The 23,023-nt window shown below is 40.6% G+C and overlaps 1 protein-coding gene and 1 non-coding gene across 4 annotated transcripts; both read right to left on the reverse strand.

The window, feature by feature from the left end:
- Nucleotides 1-631: 631 nt before the first annotated feature.
- Nucleotides 632-22,569, reverse strand: RBBP7 (RB binding protein 7, chromatin remodeling factor). 3 transcript variants are annotated; one of them, XM_055437919.2, is made up of 12 exons: nucleotides 22,246-22,569; nucleotides 21,293-21,437; nucleotides 16,455-16,600; nucleotides 12,730-12,903; nucleotides 11,591-11,706; nucleotides 7,135-7,295; nucleotides 6,258-6,384; nucleotides 6,062-6,139; nucleotides 5,179-5,255; nucleotides 3,605-3,662; nucleotides 1,795-1,905; nucleotides 632-1,079 (listed from the first exon to the last, which is right to left on the reverse strand). In XM_055437919.2, exons 1-12 carry the CDS (start codon nucleotides 22,259-22,261, stop codon nucleotides 1,011-1,013), a joined length of 1,278 nt encoding a protein of 425 aa, XP_055293894.1. In that variant the 5' UTR covers nucleotides 22,262-22,569; the 3' UTR covers nucleotides 632-1,010. The 3 variants fall into 3 exon arrangements, with proteins under 3 accessions (XP_055293894.1, XP_088690183.1, XP_088690182.1); XM_088834057.1 differs by lacking the exon at nucleotides 22,246-22,569 and adding an exon at nucleotides 21,707-21,869 and having other exon boundaries at nucleotides 12,730-12,876; XM_088834056.1 differs by lacking the exon at nucleotides 22,246-22,569 and adding an exon at nucleotides 21,707-21,869.
- TRNAD-GUC (transfer RNA aspartic acid (anticodon GUC)) lies at nucleotides 5,635-5,706 on the reverse strand. The gene has a single exon. It is a non-coding gene; the product is annotated as a tRNA-Asp (tRNA).
- Nucleotides 22,570-23,023: the final 454 nt, after the last annotated feature.

Genomic DNA, 23,023 nt, shown 5'->3' on the forward strand with positions numbered 1-23,023 from the left:
TTGATGGTGAGCAAAAGTATTTAAGCGTGCACACACACACAAATGAAAATTTTTCTGTAAGTCAAAAGTAGTTTAGGGTTATTGTGCTGCTTTTTTCCCAAACAACCTTTAAACATCAATGGAGAGAATTCCCTGGCAGTTCAGTGGTTAAGGCTTAGCACTTTCACTGGCTGGGGCCCAGATTTAATCCCTGGTTGAGTAACTAGGATCCTGCATGCCTTGTGGTACGGCAAGAAATTTTTTTAAATTTTGATAAAAGAAAAACCAATGTAAAGACTATTCCTAGCTGACAGGCCTTACAGAAGAGGTTGAGGGCTAAGCTGCAGGCTGGTTTGTTCCCTCTGTTGACCTGCCACATAAGCAAACACACTTGTATTTTTGTTTAAAGCTGCCCAAATGGCATATGGGTCAAATGTAAGTTAGAGTTCTAGGTTCACCAATCAACCACCAAATAAAAACACCTAACTTCTCCCCGTGTTTGTATTAGGATACTACGGTGTACCCTGCAAAGAAAATTCAGTAAGTTCTCGGCGTGTAGTGTATACTCAATAGCTGCCTCATAAAAAAGGGACATCCATCCATACACACACCACCACCCCTCAAACCCAGAGTCTAAAATAATAAAACAAAGTTTATTTTAAAACTTTATTTCTGCAAAGCCAAACAAGAAGTGTTGGAGGGAAAAAGTGTAAAAGTTATTCTTGCATATTTGGGAACAGCAAGCACTCAGAGAAAACAAGAACGTATAACTGAGTCAAAGGCAGTACCCTGCTTACTTGTATTTTAAAACAACGCTGATGATCTTTCTTAAGCAACATTCCTTTCTTCCCTAAAAGCTACAATATGATACAGTACGCAATAGCTCACTTGAAAGTGCTAGGATCAGAAGGTAAAGAACGCCATATGCCACCCCACTTCAACTCCCTACTATACAATGCTGTTTTTGCGCTTGATAAGTCAAGCATTCGTGTAGCATTACATTCAAGAGAAACATTTCTCGTACTTTGGGTTTAAGATCCTTGCCCCTCCAGTTCCGATGTTGTGACATCTGACTCTTCATCATTGTAAATATTTTCAGCCTGGAGATAATAACCAAATAAAATCAAAGGTAAAACTCCCTAAAAATTTTATAAGACTATCTAAAAACAGCATTTAATAGTGCTATCCAGGTTTTAGGTGTCACTGGCCAGTGTGATTTAGTGTTGGAAATTAAATGTGGAAACACTTTAGAGTAAACTTCAGAGTTTACTTTTTGTGTTTTACTCTCAGACTTTAATAAATTTAACGAGGAAAAGGCAGGCCAGTGTTCTCAAAAATTATTTGCCAGGGTATAATTTCACACATATATCTAGCTGACCATGCACTACTTATTTCAGTTGTCCAAAAAAGGCATTTTCCAAAAGCATTTCAGGCATTTAGATGGAGCGATAGATAGCCCTGAGGCTTATGAAAGGGCTGGTAAACCATGTCTCAGAAATGTCAAGTGCGTATCACACAACTCAGGATCTCAGTGTGAATACACTGCATGGCAGCAGACACTGGACATGGAGCAATGACGCCAAGAGCCCAGCTGATGAAGAGCCATAATCATGAAAGCTGGAGCAGATGCTATGTCTACATCAACATGTGCATACTAAACTGAAGACTTGTTAAAATGGAGAAAGATCTTTTAAGACTTTCCTTCTACAAATATTTGATGTAGTATGTACCGAAATACTTGAAATATTTCTATTATATCATTAGTAAAAATCTCTTCAAGACAGTCACTGAGGAAAAATAAACACTTCAGCTCACCATTTGCCATATCTGCATGATGTTATCTTCAGACACCGAGCAAATGACCCAAGGCTCATTTGGGTTCCAACTAAAATCTGATATCTTGGCAGTGTGTCCTCCATGAATAAACTGTTAATAAGAACAGAAAAATCTTGGTTTCATATCTTATGTTAGAAGCTAGTTTTTAGAGCATCAGTCTAGAAATGGGTTGCTGAACTACAGTCTGGAGGGAAGGTGGTAATCTAGTCCTCCACCACTCTGCCCATTTCCAAACCCTCCAGAAAGGTGACAGGACAGTACAACAAATGCTTGGATAACCTTCACCTAGATTCCCCAAATACTGTTTTGTTAACATACCACTGGCTGAGTCACCAAAAAATTGCAGATAGCATACTTTACCACTAAATACTTCATTCAGCCTACATCACCTGAAATGACATTTTCCTTCACAACAACAATGCTGTTTCCATACCTAATACAATCAACACTCAAATTCTGCCTCATTAGCAGATATATAGTTAGGTTAAAAATATTCAAGGTAATACATTTCCAGGATGTCATATACTCTTTCCTGAAACTGGAACACCTGGAGACTCTGGTTGTTCTCTGGCCCCCTGAAGGATCCCCTTCTCCCCCTCAGGAAAGGCATACCTCTCAGCCATCCTTCAATCTCTCCACGACACACTGCCCCAAGGCTGGGGGAAAAATATTTCTAGGACTCCAGAAATCCCCATTAGGGCTAAACCGAGGTATTTGCTAAAAAATGCGAAGGGAGCAATCTTACTTCCCACACAGGGCCTTATATAAGAATTAAGATTCAGAAGAAACAATTCTTGGGACTTCCTGGCAGTCCAGTGGTTAAGCCTCCCGGCTTCACTTCAGGGGCACAGGTTCGACCCCTGGTTGGGGAACTAAGATCCCACATGCTACACAGCAAGGCCAAAAAATAAAATTTTTTTAAAAATTAAAAAAATTCTTATAAGGACAATACGAATGTCCCTTAATTTCAGACTCTCAAGAAACAGCAAAATCCTAGTGAATTTTCTCAAGGACCACAAAATTGTTAGAGATGTTAAATACAAAGTTATACACTGTCCTCTCCCTGTGATATATATATATATAAAAGCAAGAAACCTTAAAAACATATACTAAGTGCAAGAATCAGTCACAAGAGACAACATACTGTATGATTACTCTCATATGAGATGTCTAGGACAGGCAAATCTAGAGAGACGGAAAGTAGGTTAGTGGTAGCCAGGGGCTCACAAAAGAAGACTGCGAGGTGATGGTTAAAGGCACAGTTTCTTTTGGAGGGGACAAAAATGTTCTAAAAGTGACTTGTGATGGTTGTACAACTCTATGAATATACTAAAAATCATTGAAGTGTTTAGATAGTGAACTGTATGGTCTGTAAATTTTCTCAATAAAACAGTTACCAGGGACTTCACTGGCAGTCAAGTGGTTAAGACTCTGCTCCCAATGCAGAGGGCACAGGTTTCATCCCTGGTCGGGGAACTAAGATCCCATATGCTGCACTGCAATGTCAAAACACCCCCCAAAATGAGAACAAACCAGTATTACCAAAGTTTAAAAAACTATTATTACCAAAGTAAAAATAGCTTAAAAAAGACTTAAAATTTATGAAGCCCTGCATCACAAAACAAGACTTTTCAGACTAAATCACAATAACTTCCAAGACCTCCAATTTGAAATCATCCTCAAGAGAATCTGAACGTCCTGACTCCCTTTTTCAAATACATGAAACAATGACAAATAGTCCACTCTGCGTATGACACTTCATCTTACATAAGAAAAAGTCAATATATACCAGGAGTTCTGGAGGCCCATCTTCTGCATCTTCTGCTGATTGTTCTTCTCCAATTTTGCTATTGAGAAAAGACATAATGCCTTCAGTATTCAAATTCTTCTAGCAACAAAGTTTGCAAAGCCAGCATCAGCCCAGAAATCCCATCCTAAAACACTCTTAAAAGCAACATATTTCTATACTGTTAGCAGTTAGAGTTTTTGTATTAATTATTTGGTGGGAGGATAGGGTGTTTACTTTCTGGAAATGGTTAATAACAGCTGTTCATAAGTGAAGCTGCAGAATATAAACTATTGTTAATAAAACATTAATTTAGAATTCATTCAATATCTTAACTGAGGCGTTTCCTGAATTAGGATTAAAAGGTAAAAAGTATATAAAATATTTACAGGAGAACAGAGGCCCAAACCCTACACTTCACTCTTAAACCCTTTTTCATACCAGGGGTGAAATACAACTACACACCAGTACTGCAGATCTGCTAAAGACAGGACAACAAAACAACTTTAAATATGGAATGTATAAGCCAAGGACAGGTTAATTTTTTCTTATCTTCAGTTCAATTAAAAAACAAACACAACCCCCTAAAACTTCAATTTGTATAATTTGCTAGCAGTTCCGACAATGAAATCACCCAAGTTACACACCATTATCATCCCCAATACCTATTCCACAGGTGGACTTTGCTAGTTTGTTTTCAAGTAAAAAGAATATTCTCAGATGTCTGTTTTAAAGATTCTCTACATTTTTAAGCATCTATTATGTCTAGGGTTTCTTCTGTAAGAACACAGAATATTAGCAGTTTAGCATTTTACTGTTCCATACACTGAAAAGTGGGTATACTGTCTTTGTAATTAAGGCAGCCTTGCCTAAAAACTTAGTCAACTTCAAAGCAATACAGGTAGGAAAGAAGTTATTTTGGGGAATGTTATAATTTAGATTCCAGATAAGAACACTTCTACGGAGAGATACATAATACAGCAACATTATTAATGGCTCTAAAAGCTCAAAAAAAAGCAAAGGAGTCCGAAATTCTTAGAATAGCAACCCTGCAGTCAAGGAACTTTAAGAACTGGGAGAAATTGTTTCCATAATGAACCCCCAGAAGAACATAAGCTCTGATGGCATGGGCTGTGCTTATCCTGTTCTCATCCTCAGCAGTTACACAACCCACAGGAAGAGCTCATACCTGTGGGAAAAAAACAACTGAAAAAGATTAGTCCTGCAGATGTATGTGACATCTAAAGGAGACACAAACAGCTGACGTCTTTACCCCTTTCTATAGCAAGAGTTTTTTCAATACCATTGTTTGGATGTTAAAACACACATGCACCCCTAACCCTGACTTCAGTCCTAATTACAAAGAAAATCAAAACTCACATTTGCATCAATTTTTTTCACATTCCATTTGCTGATTCACTCCTATTTTATGGAACAGACTCTTTAAGAAGGTACTGAAGATTAATTTTAGACTTATTAAACTAGGGTTGGCAAATTGCTCTTCTAGTCTGTGAATTATTACATAATCTGCTATATTAGCATATTTATGCAATTTCTGTCACCAGATCCTGAGTTACCTTAAATCCCACACATTCAGGCGGCGATCAGTACCACTTGAAGCCAGAATGGTTTCGTTATGTGGAGACCAGTGGACCTAGCAATACATATTTGAAAATATAAAGAATCATCCATTACTGGGTTTGTGGCTATTCTAATCGTAGATATTTTCCCATTTCATGTTCTGTGCCCTGTGCTTGGCCAACAAGCCTTCACTCTCTTTGTGCTGTCCCTTCAGGTGCTCTTAAATGGCACATCTCTTCAGCCTACCCCTGGGAGGGTCATACTCCTCAAGGGTAACTCTGCTAGGGCTCCCAATAAACTTAGCCCCCAAACCATCCCAGAAGCTTTTAACATTTTCAATGAAGTGTACCTTAGCCTATGCACATCTTTATTTTAAACCATATACAAGATATTTCATTAAAAAAATTAATTTACTTATTTTTGGCTGTACTGTTCGGCTTCTGAGATCTCAGTTCCATGACCAGGGATTGAACCTAGGCCACAGCAATGACAGTGCTGAGTCCTAACCACTAGACTACCAGGAAACTACCTTCACTTTTTAAACTGATCCTATTTTGCAAAGATTGTTCCTTTTACTTCTGAACAATATCTAGAAAACTCCAAGTTATTTCTCACTAGTTTACTTACACAGTAGGCAAGGAGCTTAAAAAAAAAAAACAAGAAATTCCCTGGTTGTCCAATGGTTAGCACTCTAGGCTTTCACTGCCAGGGTTCAATCCCTAGTTGGTGAACTAAGATCCCACAAGCCACATGGCGTATCCAAAAACAAAACAAAAAAACCAATGTCAGAAGTCCACTATGTAAGAGAAAAAAATGTATAAACTTCCCTCTAGTAAAAAGTTACTAAAATCTGACAGACACCAGAAAACTGTCACATACCTGGAAAATTTCATCTTTATGAGATTCAAAGGTATGGAGTTTCAATTTTAAATTACGCAGATCCCATAAAGCTACAGTCTGAAGAAAAATAAAATGAAAAGGAATTTGTTTCTGCACTTTACGTAAGAATTTTAAAATGTTGTAGTAACAAAGACAACTAGGTTCGTAAACACCAAATATGCAAAAACTCAGAAACCTTATCCGCAGAGCCAGTTGCGAGAATGAACTCGCTGTAGGGATTGAAGGACAGGCAATTGACCTCGGCAGTGTGCGCATCAACCAGGTGGCTCGGTTTGGAGGTGGTATTGGACCTGGTGTCCCATCTAAAACACAAAGGCACAAGGCACACAGCACAAGAACAGGCCACTCAATCCTGCCCTGCCTCTTTCCTCTCTCTCTCACACTTGTGCCCACATCAATGCCACTCCATGCCACTGCTCTCTCGCTAACTTGCCTCTTCAGGGACACTAACCATGCAGAGTTGGCAACTTGGACTTCCAACCACTAGGTGATATGCTCTAAACCTGTGCAGAACAAACTAGGGCTATCTCTGCTTTCTTATTCATTATGTTCCTGTCTGGATTACCTACTATTTCAAGCATGCACAAAATACTACATAGACTACTGTTTGATATCTATAACCTAGCCTAGTCAAATTCAGTATTTTGCTTTGTTTGCCTCAGATGCTAGTTTATGAGATAAAAAGCATTCCAGGTGGTTGAATGCAGCCCTGTAGCCATGCCTTGATGCACAATCACTCTGCTCCCTCAACTTCAATACAAGTCACCCTGATCCCCGATTTTGATACATACCACTGCCCCAAGCATGTTTCTTCATGTGCACGTACCTGTTTTTTCTTTTTCTAAATAAAAAGTTGTGTTCAATCATACAGCACAGTAACTTTTATGTAAAAAGGCCATACCTATTTACAGCTTATCATGTCAATTATACCTCACTAAAGCTGTTTCTTTTTCTTTTTTTGAAGGCCAAGACACAACTTAAAAGCCACCACAATCACTGATGGTCATTCAGGACACCCATATAACAAAACCCCACTCAATTTTCCACCTTACATCATAAGTTTCTGATCATCAGCAACAGATCCAAACAAGGACTCATGCAGCAGGTGCCAGGCCACATCCTCTACAACAGCCGAGTGGCCGGTAAAAATTGCTTTAGCATCCACAATTTTGCCTTCCTTTGGTCCTGCATTAATATCCCACAGACAGACGGTCTGAAGAAGGAACAAAACAAGAGTTAGTTATGAGAGACTGAATTTAAATGCTAACACCTAATTTAAAACTCTTTTATTAAAAACAAAACTACTTACTATATGAAAGTTATTTTAAAAAAGTGAAGTTTCATTAACAGGAAAGTGTACTGCTGTAGCTTCCACAATCTGAGATGCAGAGGGGAAGGAAAATACAGTGTAATGGGGACGGGAGGATAGCATGGTGGCAGGCAAGAAACATTCTGGTTAAGAGTTTCTACCTACATACATTCAGTCAAGTATCTAAAATTCACCTTGATTACACAACAGAGAGAGCCTGGTGTTCAATATCCACCAAACTGAAATGCGTATCTTAAAACTTCATGGGCTGGGAAACTGGGAATTAAAATTAAAACATGCCTCTTAAAAAGTGAAAGTTTTTGGACAACTCTCACTTCACAGCAGAAACCACTACATACATCAGCAAGTGCCACAGGTGAACGACCTAGAAACCCCTACAAGGCTACTGAAGAGACCACAGGGCCTGCCCAGACCTCAAAGATTACAGATCCGCAGGTTTTGAGAGTTTGAGTCTTTTCTTAACATCTCGTCATAAAAATAGCTGAGAAAAGTCTGAAGTTTCTATGAAAAAATATTGCAAACTATAGGGCAGTGACTGTCACCTCAATGGAGTAAGAGGTAATTCCATTAAGGTATATTCAAATTAATTCCACTGACACTAGTACTAGCTTCCTCTCTTCATCAATCATTTTATTATCTGAAAGGGTTTCTGTTACACAATACATGTGGCCTTTAGTCTCTGTTGATACTTACACACTTGGACGCAGTTTACATGCATGGAAAAGGTGGAATGTGTCAAACTATTGCCATTACCTGCTCCTCACCTCAGAAAGATCCTGGGAAAATTACCAAGATGCCTCGCATATGTGGAGCCCTTAGGAAACGTCAGCTATTAATTATGACTAGCAACTCCCAGCCTGGTGTCTTCAGAAAGTACTAGTAATTAAGTTCCTGAGTATAACCCATCCTCCCTGTGTGGGAGACTATCCTATGTCCACTCTGAGGGAAAAAGAAGAAGGCTTTTTCTCAGAGAATCTGTTCTGATGATGGGGTAGAGGAGCATGGGGAGTGTTACATCCACTTTCCAGGGATGGCAAGAGTGACATCCTCATGGGCCTAATTTGGGTCAACAACCTGGCCTCTCCTCTTTTTCAGGCCATTTTCTTGCCATCACAGCGATTCTGTGAGCTACCCTACCCAATGCCCTTCCTATTAATTCCTTTTCTGTTTAAATCAGCCAGCACCATCTTTGCAGCCACCAAAGAAAATATAGGGTTGGCCAAAAAGTTCATTCAGGTTTTTTCATTATATGGTGCGGAAAAACCTGAATGAATTTTTTGCCCAACCCAGTATTTATGGAAGTTCTTCAAAAAAGTAAAAATAGAACTACCACATGATACAGCAATCCCACTTTGACATTTATACAAAGAAGACAAAAAACACTAATTTGAAAAGATATATGCACCCCCATGTTCATGGTGGCTTTCTTTACAGTAGCCATGACATGGAAACAACCTAAGTGTCCATCAAAGCATGAATGGATAAAGATGTGCTATATATGTGCAATGGAATACTGCTAAGTCGCTTCAGTCGTGTCCGACTCTGTGCGACCCCATAGACGGCAGCCCACCAGGCTGTCCCGTCCCTGGGATTCTCTAGGTAAGAACACTGGAATGGGTTGCCATTTCCTTCTCCAATGCGTGAAAGTGAAAAGTGAAAATGAGGTCACTCAGTCGTGTCCGACTGAGTGACCCCATGGACTGCAGCCTACCAGGCTCCTCCATCTATGGGATTTTCTAGGCAAGAGTACTGGAGTGGCTTGCCATTGCCTTCTCCAATGGAATACTGCTGCTGCTGCTGCTAAGTCACTTCAGTCGTGTCCGACTCTGTGCGACCCCATAGATGGCAGACCACCAGGCTCCCCCGTCTCTGGGATTCTCCAGGCAAGAACACTGGAGTGGGTTGCCATTTCCTTCTCCACAGCCATAAAAAGAAGAAATCTTGTCATCTATGACAACATGAACTTTGAGGGCAACATGCTAAGTGAAATAAGTTAGGGAAAGACAAATACCACATGATCTCGCTTATATATGGAGACTTAAAAACAACATGAACAAAAAACAAGCTCATATATACAAAGAACAGACTGGTGGTTGCCAGGAGTGGACGGCAGAAGAAACAGGTAAAGAGGGTATACAGTTTTTTAAAAAAAATAAATTAGATGTTTTTTAAAGATCACTCAGAAAATCCACCTGAAGATTATCTTTAAAAATAAAAACTAAAAGTTGTGAAAATTTTAAATTTACCAAAAAAAAAAAAACCCCAGGCACCCAGAGTTGGTTTTTGTTGCCTATAACTAAACACTCTTGACTGGGCCAATTACCTACTTCAGTGTTTCAAAAAGCTTAACAGAAATGGCCATTAACAGACATATAAAGAAGGTCTGCAATGTGACAGGCCCTGTTTTAGGCATGAGGATATACGAATAAGAAGGCAAGGGAACCTACTTTCACGTCGCTGACATAAAATACTAACTGTGGCCAAGTTACATGAGCTTTCAAAAGCTCCAGAAATCTACTCTTCGCCTGTGCTTAGAATCATACCAAACACTTTATGCTTGCAGTATGGGAACCATGAAAGAAAATATGGGGCTGTTAGTGGCAAGAATGCTACAAACACTGGTCTATAGTAAATTAACATGATCACTTTGCATCTGTGTGGTAGTTTTTCATTATTAAAACACTTAAAGATGCCAAGGCAACTCCATAGGGAAAGATTAGCTGGAAAAGCTGGATATCCACACAGAGAAAATGAAGCTGGACCCCTACCTCACACCATATCAACATGGACCAAAGACCTAAATATGAGAGCTAAAACTGTAGAATTCTTAGAAAAAACATAGGTGGAAATCTTTGTGATGCTGAATTATGTAATGGCTTCTTAGATATGATATCAAAAGCCAACATGATGAAAAATACATAAACTGAACTTTGTTTCAGAGGAAATCATCAAAAAGTGAAAAGACAACCTAAAGAATGGAGAAATTTTTTTAAATCACATATCTGATAAAGAACTCACATCTAAAATATGTTTTAAAAATAGTCTTAAAATTCAACAATAAAAAAATTTAAAAATGGACAAAGGATTTCAATACAAGTTTTCCCAAAGATGATACAGAAATGGCCATAGGCACATGAAAAGATGCTCAACATCATTAGTACATGTAAGTCAAAATCATAATGCAATGCCACTTCAAACCCACTAGAATGGTTACAATAATGACAGACCATAACAACTGTTGGTGAGGACATGGAGAAACTGAACACTGGTACATTGGTGGTAGGGATGTGAACTAGTACAGCTGCTTTGGAAAACAGTTTAGTAGTTCTTTTAACAGCTAAACTTAAAAGTTACCATATGACTCAGTAATTTCACTCCTAGGTGACTACCCAAGAGAAATGAAAACATTTATCTACACAAAAACCTGTACAAAAATGTTCACAGTAACAATACTCAAAGTAGGCCCAACTGGAAACAACCCAAATGTCTACCAACTGATAAATGCATTGTGGTATATCTATATAATGGAGTACTGCTCAGCCATAAAGAGATCAAATACTGACATGTGCTCACATGGATGAACCTTGAAAACATCATGCTAAGTAAAAGCAGTCAGATGGAAAAAGTTGCATACTACATAATTCCATTTATATTAAATATCAAGAAGAAACAAATCTACAGAGATACAAAGTAAACTAGTGGTTGCTGGGAGAAGGAAGGAGTGAGGAGTAGACTGCTTAGTGAATATGGAATTACTTTTTGTGACATTTAATGAAAATGGTTTTGAATTAGTGGTGATGGTTTCACAACTTTGTGAATAAAGTAAAACTCATAGAACTGTACAGTTAAAAAACTGTTAAAAAAAAACTAAACTAAAATGTATTAATCAGGCCTTACACATGCTTTAAAGAGTCTCCATTACAGAGGTCCACTTTTAAATGAAACACCTTTTGCCCACTTTCCCTCCATTCTATGGCTGCTTCAAGAGATTTGTGGAATTCTAAGACTCCAAAAGGGCAGTGTGATAACCAATGTTCTAAAACCTGTGGAAATGTTATCACAACAATCAGTATTATCTTAGAAAACCTTTCATCTATTAGTCTCCTTCAGTGCAGAGCTGTTCGTGACAGTCTTTAACTCTCAGTACATGAGTAGATTAGGAAGAACAGGTTTCTCACATGGTCATCAGATGCACTTAGGAGATGTCCACTCAAATTGGAATTCCAAGAAAGACCATAGCCTTCCTTTTGGTGGCCTCTTAGCCTAAGGTCAGGATTACACTCTCCACTTGGGTCTAAAGAAAAAAGAAAGAAAAAGAAATCACATTGATTACTAAGTGATGATCTGTTTATCAGAACTAGCAAGAGCAAATTCTCACCCCTGAGTAAGTCTTAACATTTATTATAATGCCTACAAAAGCACTGCACAAACAAGGATCTGGTCTGACCCACAGCCACCCTGAAAAGCTGTTCTCTGTGCTACATTTCAAATGCTCCATGTAAACCAATAACATGACTGGTTCCTTTGCAAAACCTAGTACTAAGTTCTAACACAAAACACTGAAAACCATACCAGCCCACAAATTTACATGGTGACAATCCAAGTCAATTTTTAAAACAATTTTTTGAAAAAAGCAGCAGGTCTGGATGTTCAGTCCTTGCATGTCTCCAGAGTAGCCTACAACCATGACTGACCTAGTCACCCCTGGGAATGTGACCCTCACAAAATTCTTCATGTCACCATCTGATGTAGCTGTGTACACCCAGAGCAGTGCAGCATGCTGTGGCAGCTTGTTGAGACTTGCAGGATTGTTGAGCAAGATTCATGAAGCATATGACTTCACTGCTGGGGTCCGGAGTTTTCCTTACCATGGCTGGTCACAGAGCAGGATATACCTATGTGACCAGACTGTCATAAAAACCCCAGACACTGAGACTCAAATGGGCTTGAGACATTTCTACCCCTGTGGTGTGTGGTCCCAGTGGAAAAGAACTCACAAGTCTATGCCTGACCTCTCTGGACTCTGCCTGATGTGTATCTTTCTCCTCTTGTTTTTGCTCTGTATCCTTTGCAATAACAAACCTTAGCCAGTTTTTTTCTCCTTTTTTGCTCCATATCCTTTGCTATAATAAATCTTAGCCAGGAATATAACCTGCTGTGAGGTCCTGCATTAAATCACTGAATTTGAGCATGGTTTTTGGATCCCTGAAACCATTTCTAAACCTCTAAAAGTTGGAGTATACTAGTCTGTATGACATCAAGCAATTATTTCAAATCAAGAAGGATCAAGCAGTGGTCTGACTTTATTAACACATACCTGGTTTAGCAGGGTGCTTCGTATAGTCAAAAACCAGCACATCAGAAGATGGTGTTTTTGTAGCAATGATGTGAGGATTCTGCGGCATGTAACGAGCACGGTTTACTTCTCCTTCATGGTTAATTTTAATTTCACATTCAATTTTTCCTGTTACAGAACCAAAGCCACCAAATTCTAATGTGAGAAGAAAGAAATAAACACATATACTTGCGATTAAAATTCATAAGTCACTTAATCAACCTGAGATTTTAATCTGATGGAATATAACACAAATTGGTAAGAGAGAGCAAGAGTGAGACCAAGCAAGCACAGAAAAATATAGGTTCATTTGCCACTTAGAATTAATTTATTCAAGCCCATCTGAATTGGAAAATACTGATACCTACTCTTGCAAGTTAATTCAGTTCCATTTTGGACTTAAAACAATTAAAAATCGGCTTCTTTCAGTTGTGAAGATGATGTAATTATTCATGAAAATTCAAATAACCATGCAATTAACACACCTCAGCCTTTTAGTTCAAACAAAACTCATTTGGAAGTGCTGAAATTAGAATCGTATTTTAGGTTTCTTTAAGATAGGTTCATCCTCAGGAGCGTGAACACTCCTTGAGTCTAAACTCAAAAACATCCTCGTATCAGAAACCCATGCTGACTAACCTCCAACCAACACCAAGACACTGACACAGTCACACACAACTCAGTTCCACCAGAATTCTTGAACACATCTGCTCAATCCAGTGGAACACATTGGTTCAACTGCTGGTGGAGTGCCAAAGCTAAAATGAGTGGGCTAACCTTTCTATCTGGTGTGGGAATATGACTGTATGTTAAACAGTTATTAAAAAGACCTTGGAAAAGTGACAAAGCCACACAAAAAAGTATGATAACTTTGGAGAAGCAGTAAGATGATAGCAGAAAGAATACAAGTCGAGAACATCTAAGCAGATAATCGCAAACAAGAATATATTCTTTCCTGTGCTCATAGATAAAAACTTGAATTAGTTGCTGACACATTAAAAACTTGGAGGCTTCACATGATAACTGTTATTTCTTCCTGACCTATATCACTTCTTCTCTGCACATTCCTTTTTCACTCACCCTGTATCTCAGGTCAAGTAACACTAACTCAAATGTCTAACGGAGCCAGGGAGGTAACAAGTAAAATAGATTAGCTGGGGCCTGGTGAAAACACATTGAAATCCATAAGCCTTTTCTCAGTTTCAGCCACATCTTGCTATGTGGGAATGCATAATCAACACTGGCTCCCAAGGCTTAATATGAGAATTTAGCCATTCTTGGGAATTCTCTGGCAGTCCAGTGGTTAACAGTTGGTGCTTTCACTGGGGGCGCCCAGATTGGATCCATGGTTGGGGAACTAAGGTCCTACAAGTCACTCAGGCAAATGAAAAAAAAAAAGAATTTAGTCATTCTTCTTCTCTATGACAAATACCATTGCTTATTATTTCTGGGGCTGAAAATCATATCCCATTTCACACAACTCCTCTCACACAACCATATGCAATCACCCATTTCCCTCTGTGCACTTTCCCTTCCCATTGTGTCAATGAAAGAAAATGCCTCGGTCTTTCTAAGAACACCCCTCCTGATCCATCACTTGCTACCTCTTGAGATCCTGCTCCAAAGCTGTTGCTTTTTCTGTATTTTCAACCTCCCACCACCGTGGACTCAGAGGACACTCTCTCTCTCTCTCTCTCTTCTGCTACAAAGATTCTTAAGCTTCCCAATTCCTTTAGTGAAAACAAACTCAACAGGTTTCCTTTAATAAAAACTGGGCTTTTAGGTAAGATTTACTGTGTACCCAGAGCTTTCTTAAAACTCAAAAGGAAAAGTCTGAAAAATCACTATCTTAATGATAATAGGATCCATTAAAAATACTGTAACTAAAAAAAAAACAAAACCATAACTAAAATTTTAAAAAGCTTGATGTCAACCAAGTATTGCAGTCACTTGTTAGAATATAAATCACTGGACAAGTGACAAATAACTAAATATCTCCATATTATTATGCAGAGACTAATTCTTAAGCTGAAAGCCCAATTAACTACATACTTTAGGCTTCCCTTGTGGCTCAGCTGGTAAAGAATCCACCTGCAATGAGGGAGACCTGGGTTCAATCCCTGGGTTGGGAAGATCCCCTGGAGAAGGGAAAGGCTACCCAATCCCGTATTCTGGCCTACAGAATTCCATGCACTATATAGTCCATGGGGTCGCAAAGAGTCAGACACGAATGAGCGACTTTCACTCACTTAGGACTAAAAGCCATTAAAAATTTTCTGATTACAACAATACTTACAGGAATAATGCATAAGGTTGTAGGGTAATGGACTATGAATTGTGGAAGTGGTAAACTGAGTAAATCATTTTTGAAAACTTTTATATTATTTTAGGTTGAGAATGAATACACCACACAACTCAGCAATTCCATTCCACTAGATAAATTCTCCCACAAGTACAAGAAGATGTGGCAAGGATAGTCATTGAAGCAATGCTCCAAGAACAAAACACCCACAGAGATATAACCCAACTTCCCCTTGACAGAAGAATAAATGGGGGTTTAAGTATAATGGAATACTACACAGCAGTAAAAAGAATGAGCTAGACATTTACACGGTACACACAGAACTGAATGAAAAAAGCAAACTGTACAACATTATGTGTGAATAATAAAAATAGTTGAAAATGGCACACTAATTTCAGGACAGTGATGAATTCTGGAAAGGAAAGCAGAGAGGAATGGAGCAGGGTTGGCAAGATTTTAGCTATAAAGCAGTACTGCATTTTTTAAAAAGTACTAAACAATGTTAAGATCTCAACCATGTGGGGCTGTGGGGAAGCACTAATCCAGCAGGTCTGCTTGCTTAGTCTTCGCCGCTCTGATGGAAACTGGGACCATGACTGACACCTGAGCACCTCCTGGGAACATGGACCTCAGAATGTTCTCTATGTCACTGATGGGTTGATTTTGTGGTGCATACCTGAAGCGATGGACCATGCTGTACCAGTTTGTCAGGGTGGCTTTGTACAAATATCAAGATTGACAATATGCACCTGAGTTCGTTACTGGGTTCTAAAGATTCAGTTGCGACGGCTAGCTGCCAGTATAATTTGCCTACACAACCAACCCCCAAGACAGACAGAGACCCCGACCCTCAAATGGGTCTCCCTGTTATTTGTTGCCAGAAACAAAGTACATCCTGTGTGGCCCTGGATGAGATTTGTGCTGGACCTCCCTAGACTCCCTGATGTATATCTTTTTCCTGCTGCTTTTGTTCTTCATTTCTCATTGTAACAAACTTTAGCCTTGAGTATAATTTGCTGAGTCTTTTGAGTCCTCCTAGCAAAATCATCAAACTTGGGTGGTTGTGGGAATACCAAACAGGGGAATTATGTTTGGTTTTGGGAAAGGGAGTCAACAACTCATAAAAAAGCTATTAACCATTTGGTGTAAATGCCTGACTTTTCTTTCTATGCATCTACCAACACATATTCCTACTATTACCAAAACTGTTACTATAATCACACATATCAGTTACTCAATTTATCTTGGACACCTTTCCATAGCAGTGCATACAGATTTATCTCATCGTGTGAACGTAAAATTTCAGAGCTGACATTTAACTACCCAAAAGATACTGGTATAAAGTTAATATATAATTAGAGGCTCACTCCTCAGACACCAATGCTGGAATATATGGATTACTTACCACCCTTTTCACTGTCACAGTGGGAAGCATCAAACTGTGCATCATCATTCGGAATATGGACTCGAGCAACCACGAGATGATTCTGCTCATCAGATGTGTGAGTCCCCAGCACTAGCCAATGAAGGGCATAATCCTTTCCTTCCGGTCTGTTTAGGAAAGAAAATAAGTCATACTAATCCTATAAGGGGCTTCCCTGGTGGCTCACATGGTAAAGAATCTGCCTGCAAAGCAGGAGACCCAGATTTGATCCCTGGGTCAAGAAGACCCCCTGGAGAGGGAATGGCTACCCTCTCCAGTATTCTTGCCTGGAGAATTCCATGGACAGAGGAGCCTGGCTACAGTCCAAGGGGTCACAGAGTCACAAAGAGTCGGACATGACTGAGTGACTAAAACTTTGACTCCCCCCCCACAATCCTATAAGAAAGCAGTTGCTAACAAATTGTCTATCATCGACTCCTGTATTCATAAATCATGACTTCTCACCTAAAAAAAAAAAAACCTTCAATTTTAATACATTAGGTGTTTCTAGTTTCCCAGTAAGAGGTAAAAAAGCAGAATGGGCAAAATAAAGTGCTGAGTCAAGAAAAACTGGGTTTAAACCCTGGCTCAAACTAAAATTAGTTATATGTGATTTCTTAAATCACAACTTCCCCATGGGTCTCAATTTCTTCACCTAAAAAACAGGTTATGAGTAAAAATGACATGATGTGAACACCCCTTATTTATATTTATGGTGCTTAACGTTTATAAAACAGGCATTCCCATTTTTACAGGGGAAGGCAGGGGAGGGGGTCGTCTTTGTTACCCTATTCTATCGTAACTCCTTGTGGCTAAAAAAACCACTGATGCCTCTTGGCACTTAATCCAAGTGATGATTTTGCATCTGTATCTATTAACAATGCATTCCCATTTGTATTATTTAGAACAACTTTCACCTGTGTCCCATGGTTCCACATCAGTAAGGCAGGCTGAGAAGTAAGGCTCTGAGCCTCAACATTAAAAAAAAAACAACTAGACTATTTGTTTCTAAATTCCAGCTGTACAAAGGATTCATTGGTTTAGAACAAAGGTTTGTGAATTACTTCCAGGCATGTAATTTAGTAATAACTAAAAACTACAAGATTAAATTTTACCAAGATTGGGCTTAGGGTATGAAAGAGCAGTAAATACACAAAAACTCCAAGAACAGAATAAGGCAGCCATGGCTAAGCAATAGGAGTTCATTTGAAAAAGGACATGGGGACTTCCCTAGTGGTCTAATGGCTAAGACTGCACACTCTCAATGCAGGAGGCCCAAATTCCACCCCTGGTCAGGGAATCAGATTCCACATGCTACAACTAAAGATCCCACATAATGCAATGAAGATCAAAGATCCTGCAAGATCTGGCACAGTCAAATAAATAATAAATAAATATTAAAAAAAATAAAAAAGTGATTCTTCTATTTAAAAAATTAAGACGAGTCTGAGTCGATGTGTGTTCAGTGGCCAAGATTATGACATGGTTATCAAAAAATGTAATTTCTTTCATCTTACATGAACTTATATAGGGTAGGAAGAGGCAATACACATGGGCATTCATCTACTAATTTGTAACTGGAAAACCCACACTTAGAAAATTAGGCTCTAGGCAATGCATTTTAGAAGGATTTAGGCAAAAATGAAACCTTTACGGGGAATAGTGGCTTGAAGTGAAAGGGAACTTAAACATATCTCATGAGAACCATTTGAAAAGAAATAGGAATACTTGAGAGAAAAGAGGCACCACAAAGCAATATTAGGGCTGACATAAAAGGAAGAAAAGTGACCTGTTTTTTATGGCATTAAGTAGAAAATTCTAAGATCTGCAGGTAAAGTTACAGTCAAACACGTCAGATCATCATATGACCTTTTTAAGGAGCAGAATTACAACATGGACTAGAGGGTCTGAAAAGCTCCTTTTGACTCCAAAATTCAATTATTCCAGTTTCCTCTGACTCCATCATTGCATAAGGATTTTCCTTTTTACTACAAATTCTTTCATCTCCATCATCGAAAAACAAGCCTACTTTCTGAGCCCATCAATATCTCACTGCTTTCTTCGAATACTGGATGTACCTAAGGCTGCAGAAGCACTCATTATAAAAGACCTTGTCCATTTTTCAGTGCCAGAATTCTCTGACCACTTAAGACTCCACTGCTGAGAAATTCACCTGACAATCACAGTTTATCATCACAAGGTTATTCTTGGTAGTAATGCCTGAAACAGCCAAAGACTGAAAACAAATATCCATCAATAAGGAACTGGTGACATAAGTTACAGTATATCCATAAAGGAATTCTACCGAGCTCTTAAAACAAAAGGGCATACATCTAAGCATGCTTATAGGAAAAAAGTCTCCAATATAAACTCCTAATTTAAAAAATCAAGTGAACAGAGACTTCCCTGGTGGTTCAGTGATAAGATCGCCAAGCTTCCACTGCAGGGGTCACAGGTTCGATCTCTGGTTGGGGAACTAAGATCCAAAGTCAAGCCAACAAATTCCTAACAGAAAAAAAGGACGGAGGGACATAGCATGTACTTCTTCATGCTGGCAGGATGGGTAAGAAATCACCAATGACTGTTTCTGTTCTGGGGAAGGCAACCAGGAGAACAGAGGATGTGGAAGGGGAACTTAGTCTTCACTCTATGCAGCTTTGTATCATCTGAATTTGAATGCATACATAGATTTTTAGGTAGAGCGTAAGTCTCAATATGTTTAAGAAATTATTCAATAAGACATATGAAGTAAAGATCTACTGGTTTTGAAAAATAGTTTCTTCGAGATAACTAAACAAAAATTTAAAGAGCCAAATCAATTATTTGGATGATCACTAACTGAATTTAAGGGCAACAGCTCAGGAAGTGCAAGTAATCATTTGGAAGCATGTTGTAAGTACAAAGAAGACCAGCTATATGAGGTTGAGTAGGGCCTACCTCTCAAAGAGCCAGGCTGTAAGAGTATCCAACATTTCTACTGTCCTACAAAACACAACCACAGTCCCTTCATAGTCCAAACACTATGCAAACCTGCAAAGCACCACTCAGCCGTCTTCAGCTCTTCAACACCCAAGAATGCAGGCTGGCTGGCATTTTCTTGCACTCCCAGAGCCACTGCCCACCCCACAACCAGATCCCACTTCTTTGTATGCAAAGAACCCCATGGAATATATAAAGTATTTTCTGTTAAGTTCCTAAGTGTTAATATAAAAGTAGTAGCTGGGCTGAGAACACACAGACCTATTATCTTTAAAATCTTTCACACAAAAAACATAATAGGTAATGTGAAATCTTTACAAAGATTTCAGTAAGCAGCTTTCATTGAAATACAAACGGCAACAGAGCTATTCCACCCTAATAACTTATTTCTGAATAGGAAAGGGTGGGAGAATTACCATCAGTCACCACTTACTGTGTACTTCATTCTGTGCCAGCATTTTAACATGTGTGATCTTATTTATTTCCTCAGATGTAGGTCGTGAGAACCCTCAGCATCTCCATTTATAGACCAGACTACTTCAGGATAGAGCCTGATCAATTTGTTCTAATTCACAAAGCTAAGAAGCAAGGGGCAGGATTCAAATTCAGATCTCTAACCTTAAAGCCTGGGCTCTTTTCTACTGTCAAAGATCAAAAAGATTAAAGGAAATGTAAATTGTTTAAGTTTTAAATCTGCTTAATAGGAAGACACAGAGTCAAATGCCCATGATTCACTACAACAGAACCTCAATACCCTTAAGCATTTGATGGTCAAAGCTGTAAATGTCAACGCTTAGAAGTCTCCATTATTTAGTTCTTGGCTCCTCTTCCCACATCTGTATATTTACGTTGAGATTTTTGAGAAGTCCACTGGTAGTCAATGTATAGAAGTCAATGTTCGCATATGGAAAATCTGGCCATTACATGAGTTTTATATGAAAATAATTTACTCTTATTTTTCAAAGTTGTTGCAAAACTTCTTTAGAGTTTAATAAATCCTCATTAAATGACATAGGCACGACAATCAAATTTTATACATTTTTAAAGTACATGGCCAGGTTATTAGGAAAAGTGCCAATGTATGACAGCCATAACCTAGTGCAGACTGCCTCAACTCTGGGTCCACCTGGTTTGCATTCCAAAGCCCGCTCCACCACTTCCCAGCTGTATGATCTGGGGCATGTTACTTAACATCTCAGCCCATTTCCACATCGATTAAAAAGAAAAGGACAATAAAACGTAATTATTTTACTGTTGTATTAAACCAAATAGGACATAAAACTCTGCAGATGTGCTCAACAAATGTCAGCAATTATTACCAGAGAAATTTTACAAAGAGGTGAAGACCAAGAAAAACCTCAAAATGAATCCCATACTACACCACCTTTTCGCTGGTGAACTGCTGCGAAATTGTTTTCTCCTTTGCCAATTAAAACGAATTCGTCTTGTGGGCTGCTTACAAGGAGGTATTCATTTTGCAAAAATTCATCAAGCCATACACTTATGATTCGTGCACTTTTCCCACGGAGTTTTAAAGAAATCCATTAGTCTGGGGTCCAAAGAAAACCCAGTGTCTATATTTAAGTTCAAAAAATATCAAATATATCTGGTGCATCCTACAAATATCCTTAATCTCTGAACAGATTCTCTGTCCCCTTTTAATTCCACATTTATGTCAGAAACCACCCTATAAATCTGTTTTGAAAATAAAAATCACCTGCCACATCACCCAAAGGCTTAATTGATTACTTGTTTATGTTCTCTGTATAAAACGCAAAAAACTAGGAGATTCAGGTTAACAGCAAAATTTATGCAAAATAAGAGTTGACAAAAACCCTTACTTAGTCACTTCAGGAAGCCACTGAACGGTAAGACTCGGCCACTGAAGAGCATGGGTCATAACCAGGTCATACAGAAACGGTGTATTCTTCTTCCAGATTTTATATTCTTCATTGATGACACGCTCCTCCACAGTATCTTCAAACACTGAAATTTGGACAAAGCCCACACGATTAAGTGTCTGAAAGGGATCGAAATCTATACTGGAGGTCACCTCGAGACGGCCACACCTAATCTTTCTCTTAACCACTAATTTGGACACGACCAACTCACTGGTCTTCCAGAACGCGAGGAGAATATTAACACCAGGAAGCTTATTTTTATGCAGTTTGAAATCAATACCGCCTGCGTATACAATATTGGACAATTAATTACATAGACATCGCAATTGTTTTGCCGGTTACAGCTGTTCGCACCTGTTCCAAGATGACGACCCGTATGTAAAGGGGCTCCCCGACCCACCCGGCGAGACGAATCCACGTGTAGCAGAAACGCATCGGCCCGCTCCCTCCATCCCCCACCAGAAGAGGCCTCAGCTCCCACGAAACCCGAGCCGGCAGCCATAAGTCGGCGGGTTCCAGAATCCCCCGGACAAGGGCCGCGACCCCGAGGCGGTCGACGCGCGCGCGTGGAAGGTGGTGCCGTGCCCGCTTTCCGGCGACGGAGGCCGCCTCCGCCCGGGTGCAGAGCAAGCGCCGCCGCCAGAGGGGGGGTGACGGGGGGTAGCGGGAAGGGGGCCCAACCGCGGCCCCGCGCCTGGCTCCGGAAGTGCTCGGAGCCCTTCGCGCTGCGGCCCCGTCTCGCGTAGGCCCCTCGAGGCGCGCGCCCTGCCTCGCGCCCGGCCCCGCCCCCTGCTCCTCACGCCAATTCGCGCCTTTCGCCGGCGCGTGCCGCGGCCTCGCACGCTCACCGCCCCCCGCCGCCCCGGCGTGCGCCTCCCCGCGGGGCCTCTTACTCTCTTTACTCGCCATCTTGCGTCGGGTCGTTCGCCCCTCGCCGCCGCCTCGGACTCCCCCTGCTAGCCAAGAGCAGCCCAACCACAAGCGCTCCTGCCTTTCCCAGGCGCGTCACACACTTCTAGCTCTCGAAGCCTGAGCTCCGTCTTACAGCCTGGGAGCTCCCCAGACGCTGCGTCCTTCTCTGCTGCCTCCTCCCCGCTTGCGGGTACCGAGGTCTGAGGCGCTCTTCTCTCTCTCTCCAAACTTGGAACGAGACTTTTCAACCCGCGCCTCCCAGCCCGCCCAGGCAGCTGAGCGCAGGCGCATCCGCCCTGGGAAAAGTGAGAGGCGGTGGCTTGGGCGGGCCTGGGAGCCAACGGCTTCGTCTTTTTGACCAATGACTGGCGGCAGGCAGGTTTAACGCGGCGTTCGGAGGCGGGCTTCTGGGGGTGGGCGGGGCGTTCCGCGGCAGGAAGTTGGCGAGGCGCAGGCGCGAGGGCTCGCCTGGCGCTCCCAGGGCAGGCCGCGGGGGCGGATGGGGGCGCGAGGGGGTGGGGCGAAGGGAGGCGCGGCGTGCTAGCTGCGTGGGGGCTGCGAGCCCCGCGGCGGCGAGCCCTGGGGCCGCGGGACGTGGCTGCTTGCTGCGGCTTTGGCGGTGGGGGTGGGAGGCTGGGGGGCTGGGAGGCTGCTGCCGCTTAGCCAAGCAAAATCTCAGCGCTAGAGAGGAAAATGGTTTCTAGTCTCGAGAGACTACTGTGCCCTCAAAGTCTCCCTGACAGTCACGGACATGCATAA

This window comes from Moschus berezovskii, chromosome X (assembly GCF_049115385.1).
Source record: "Moschus berezovskii isolate FMDL1 chromosome X, NW_MosBer_1.0, whole genome shotgun sequence".
NCBI classification, from domain to species: domain Eukaryota; kingdom Metazoa; phylum Chordata; class Mammalia; order Artiodactyla; family Moschidae; genus Moschus; species Moschus berezovskii.

Coding starts and splice junctions, on each gene's coding strand:
- RBBP7 (XM_088834056.1), bottom strand. CDS start 21,854: ATGGCTGCCGGCTCGGGTTTCGTGGGAGCTGAGGCCTCTTCTGGTGGG. Junction 7,296..11,590: donor TAAGTGCATCTGATGACCAT/GTGAGAAACCTG, acceptor TTCCTTCTTCAG/ACCGTCTGTCTGTGGGATAT. Junction 6,140..6,257: donor CAACTGGCTCTGCGGATAAG/GTTTCTGAGTTT, acceptor ATTTTTCTTCAG/ACTGTAGCTTTATGGGATCT.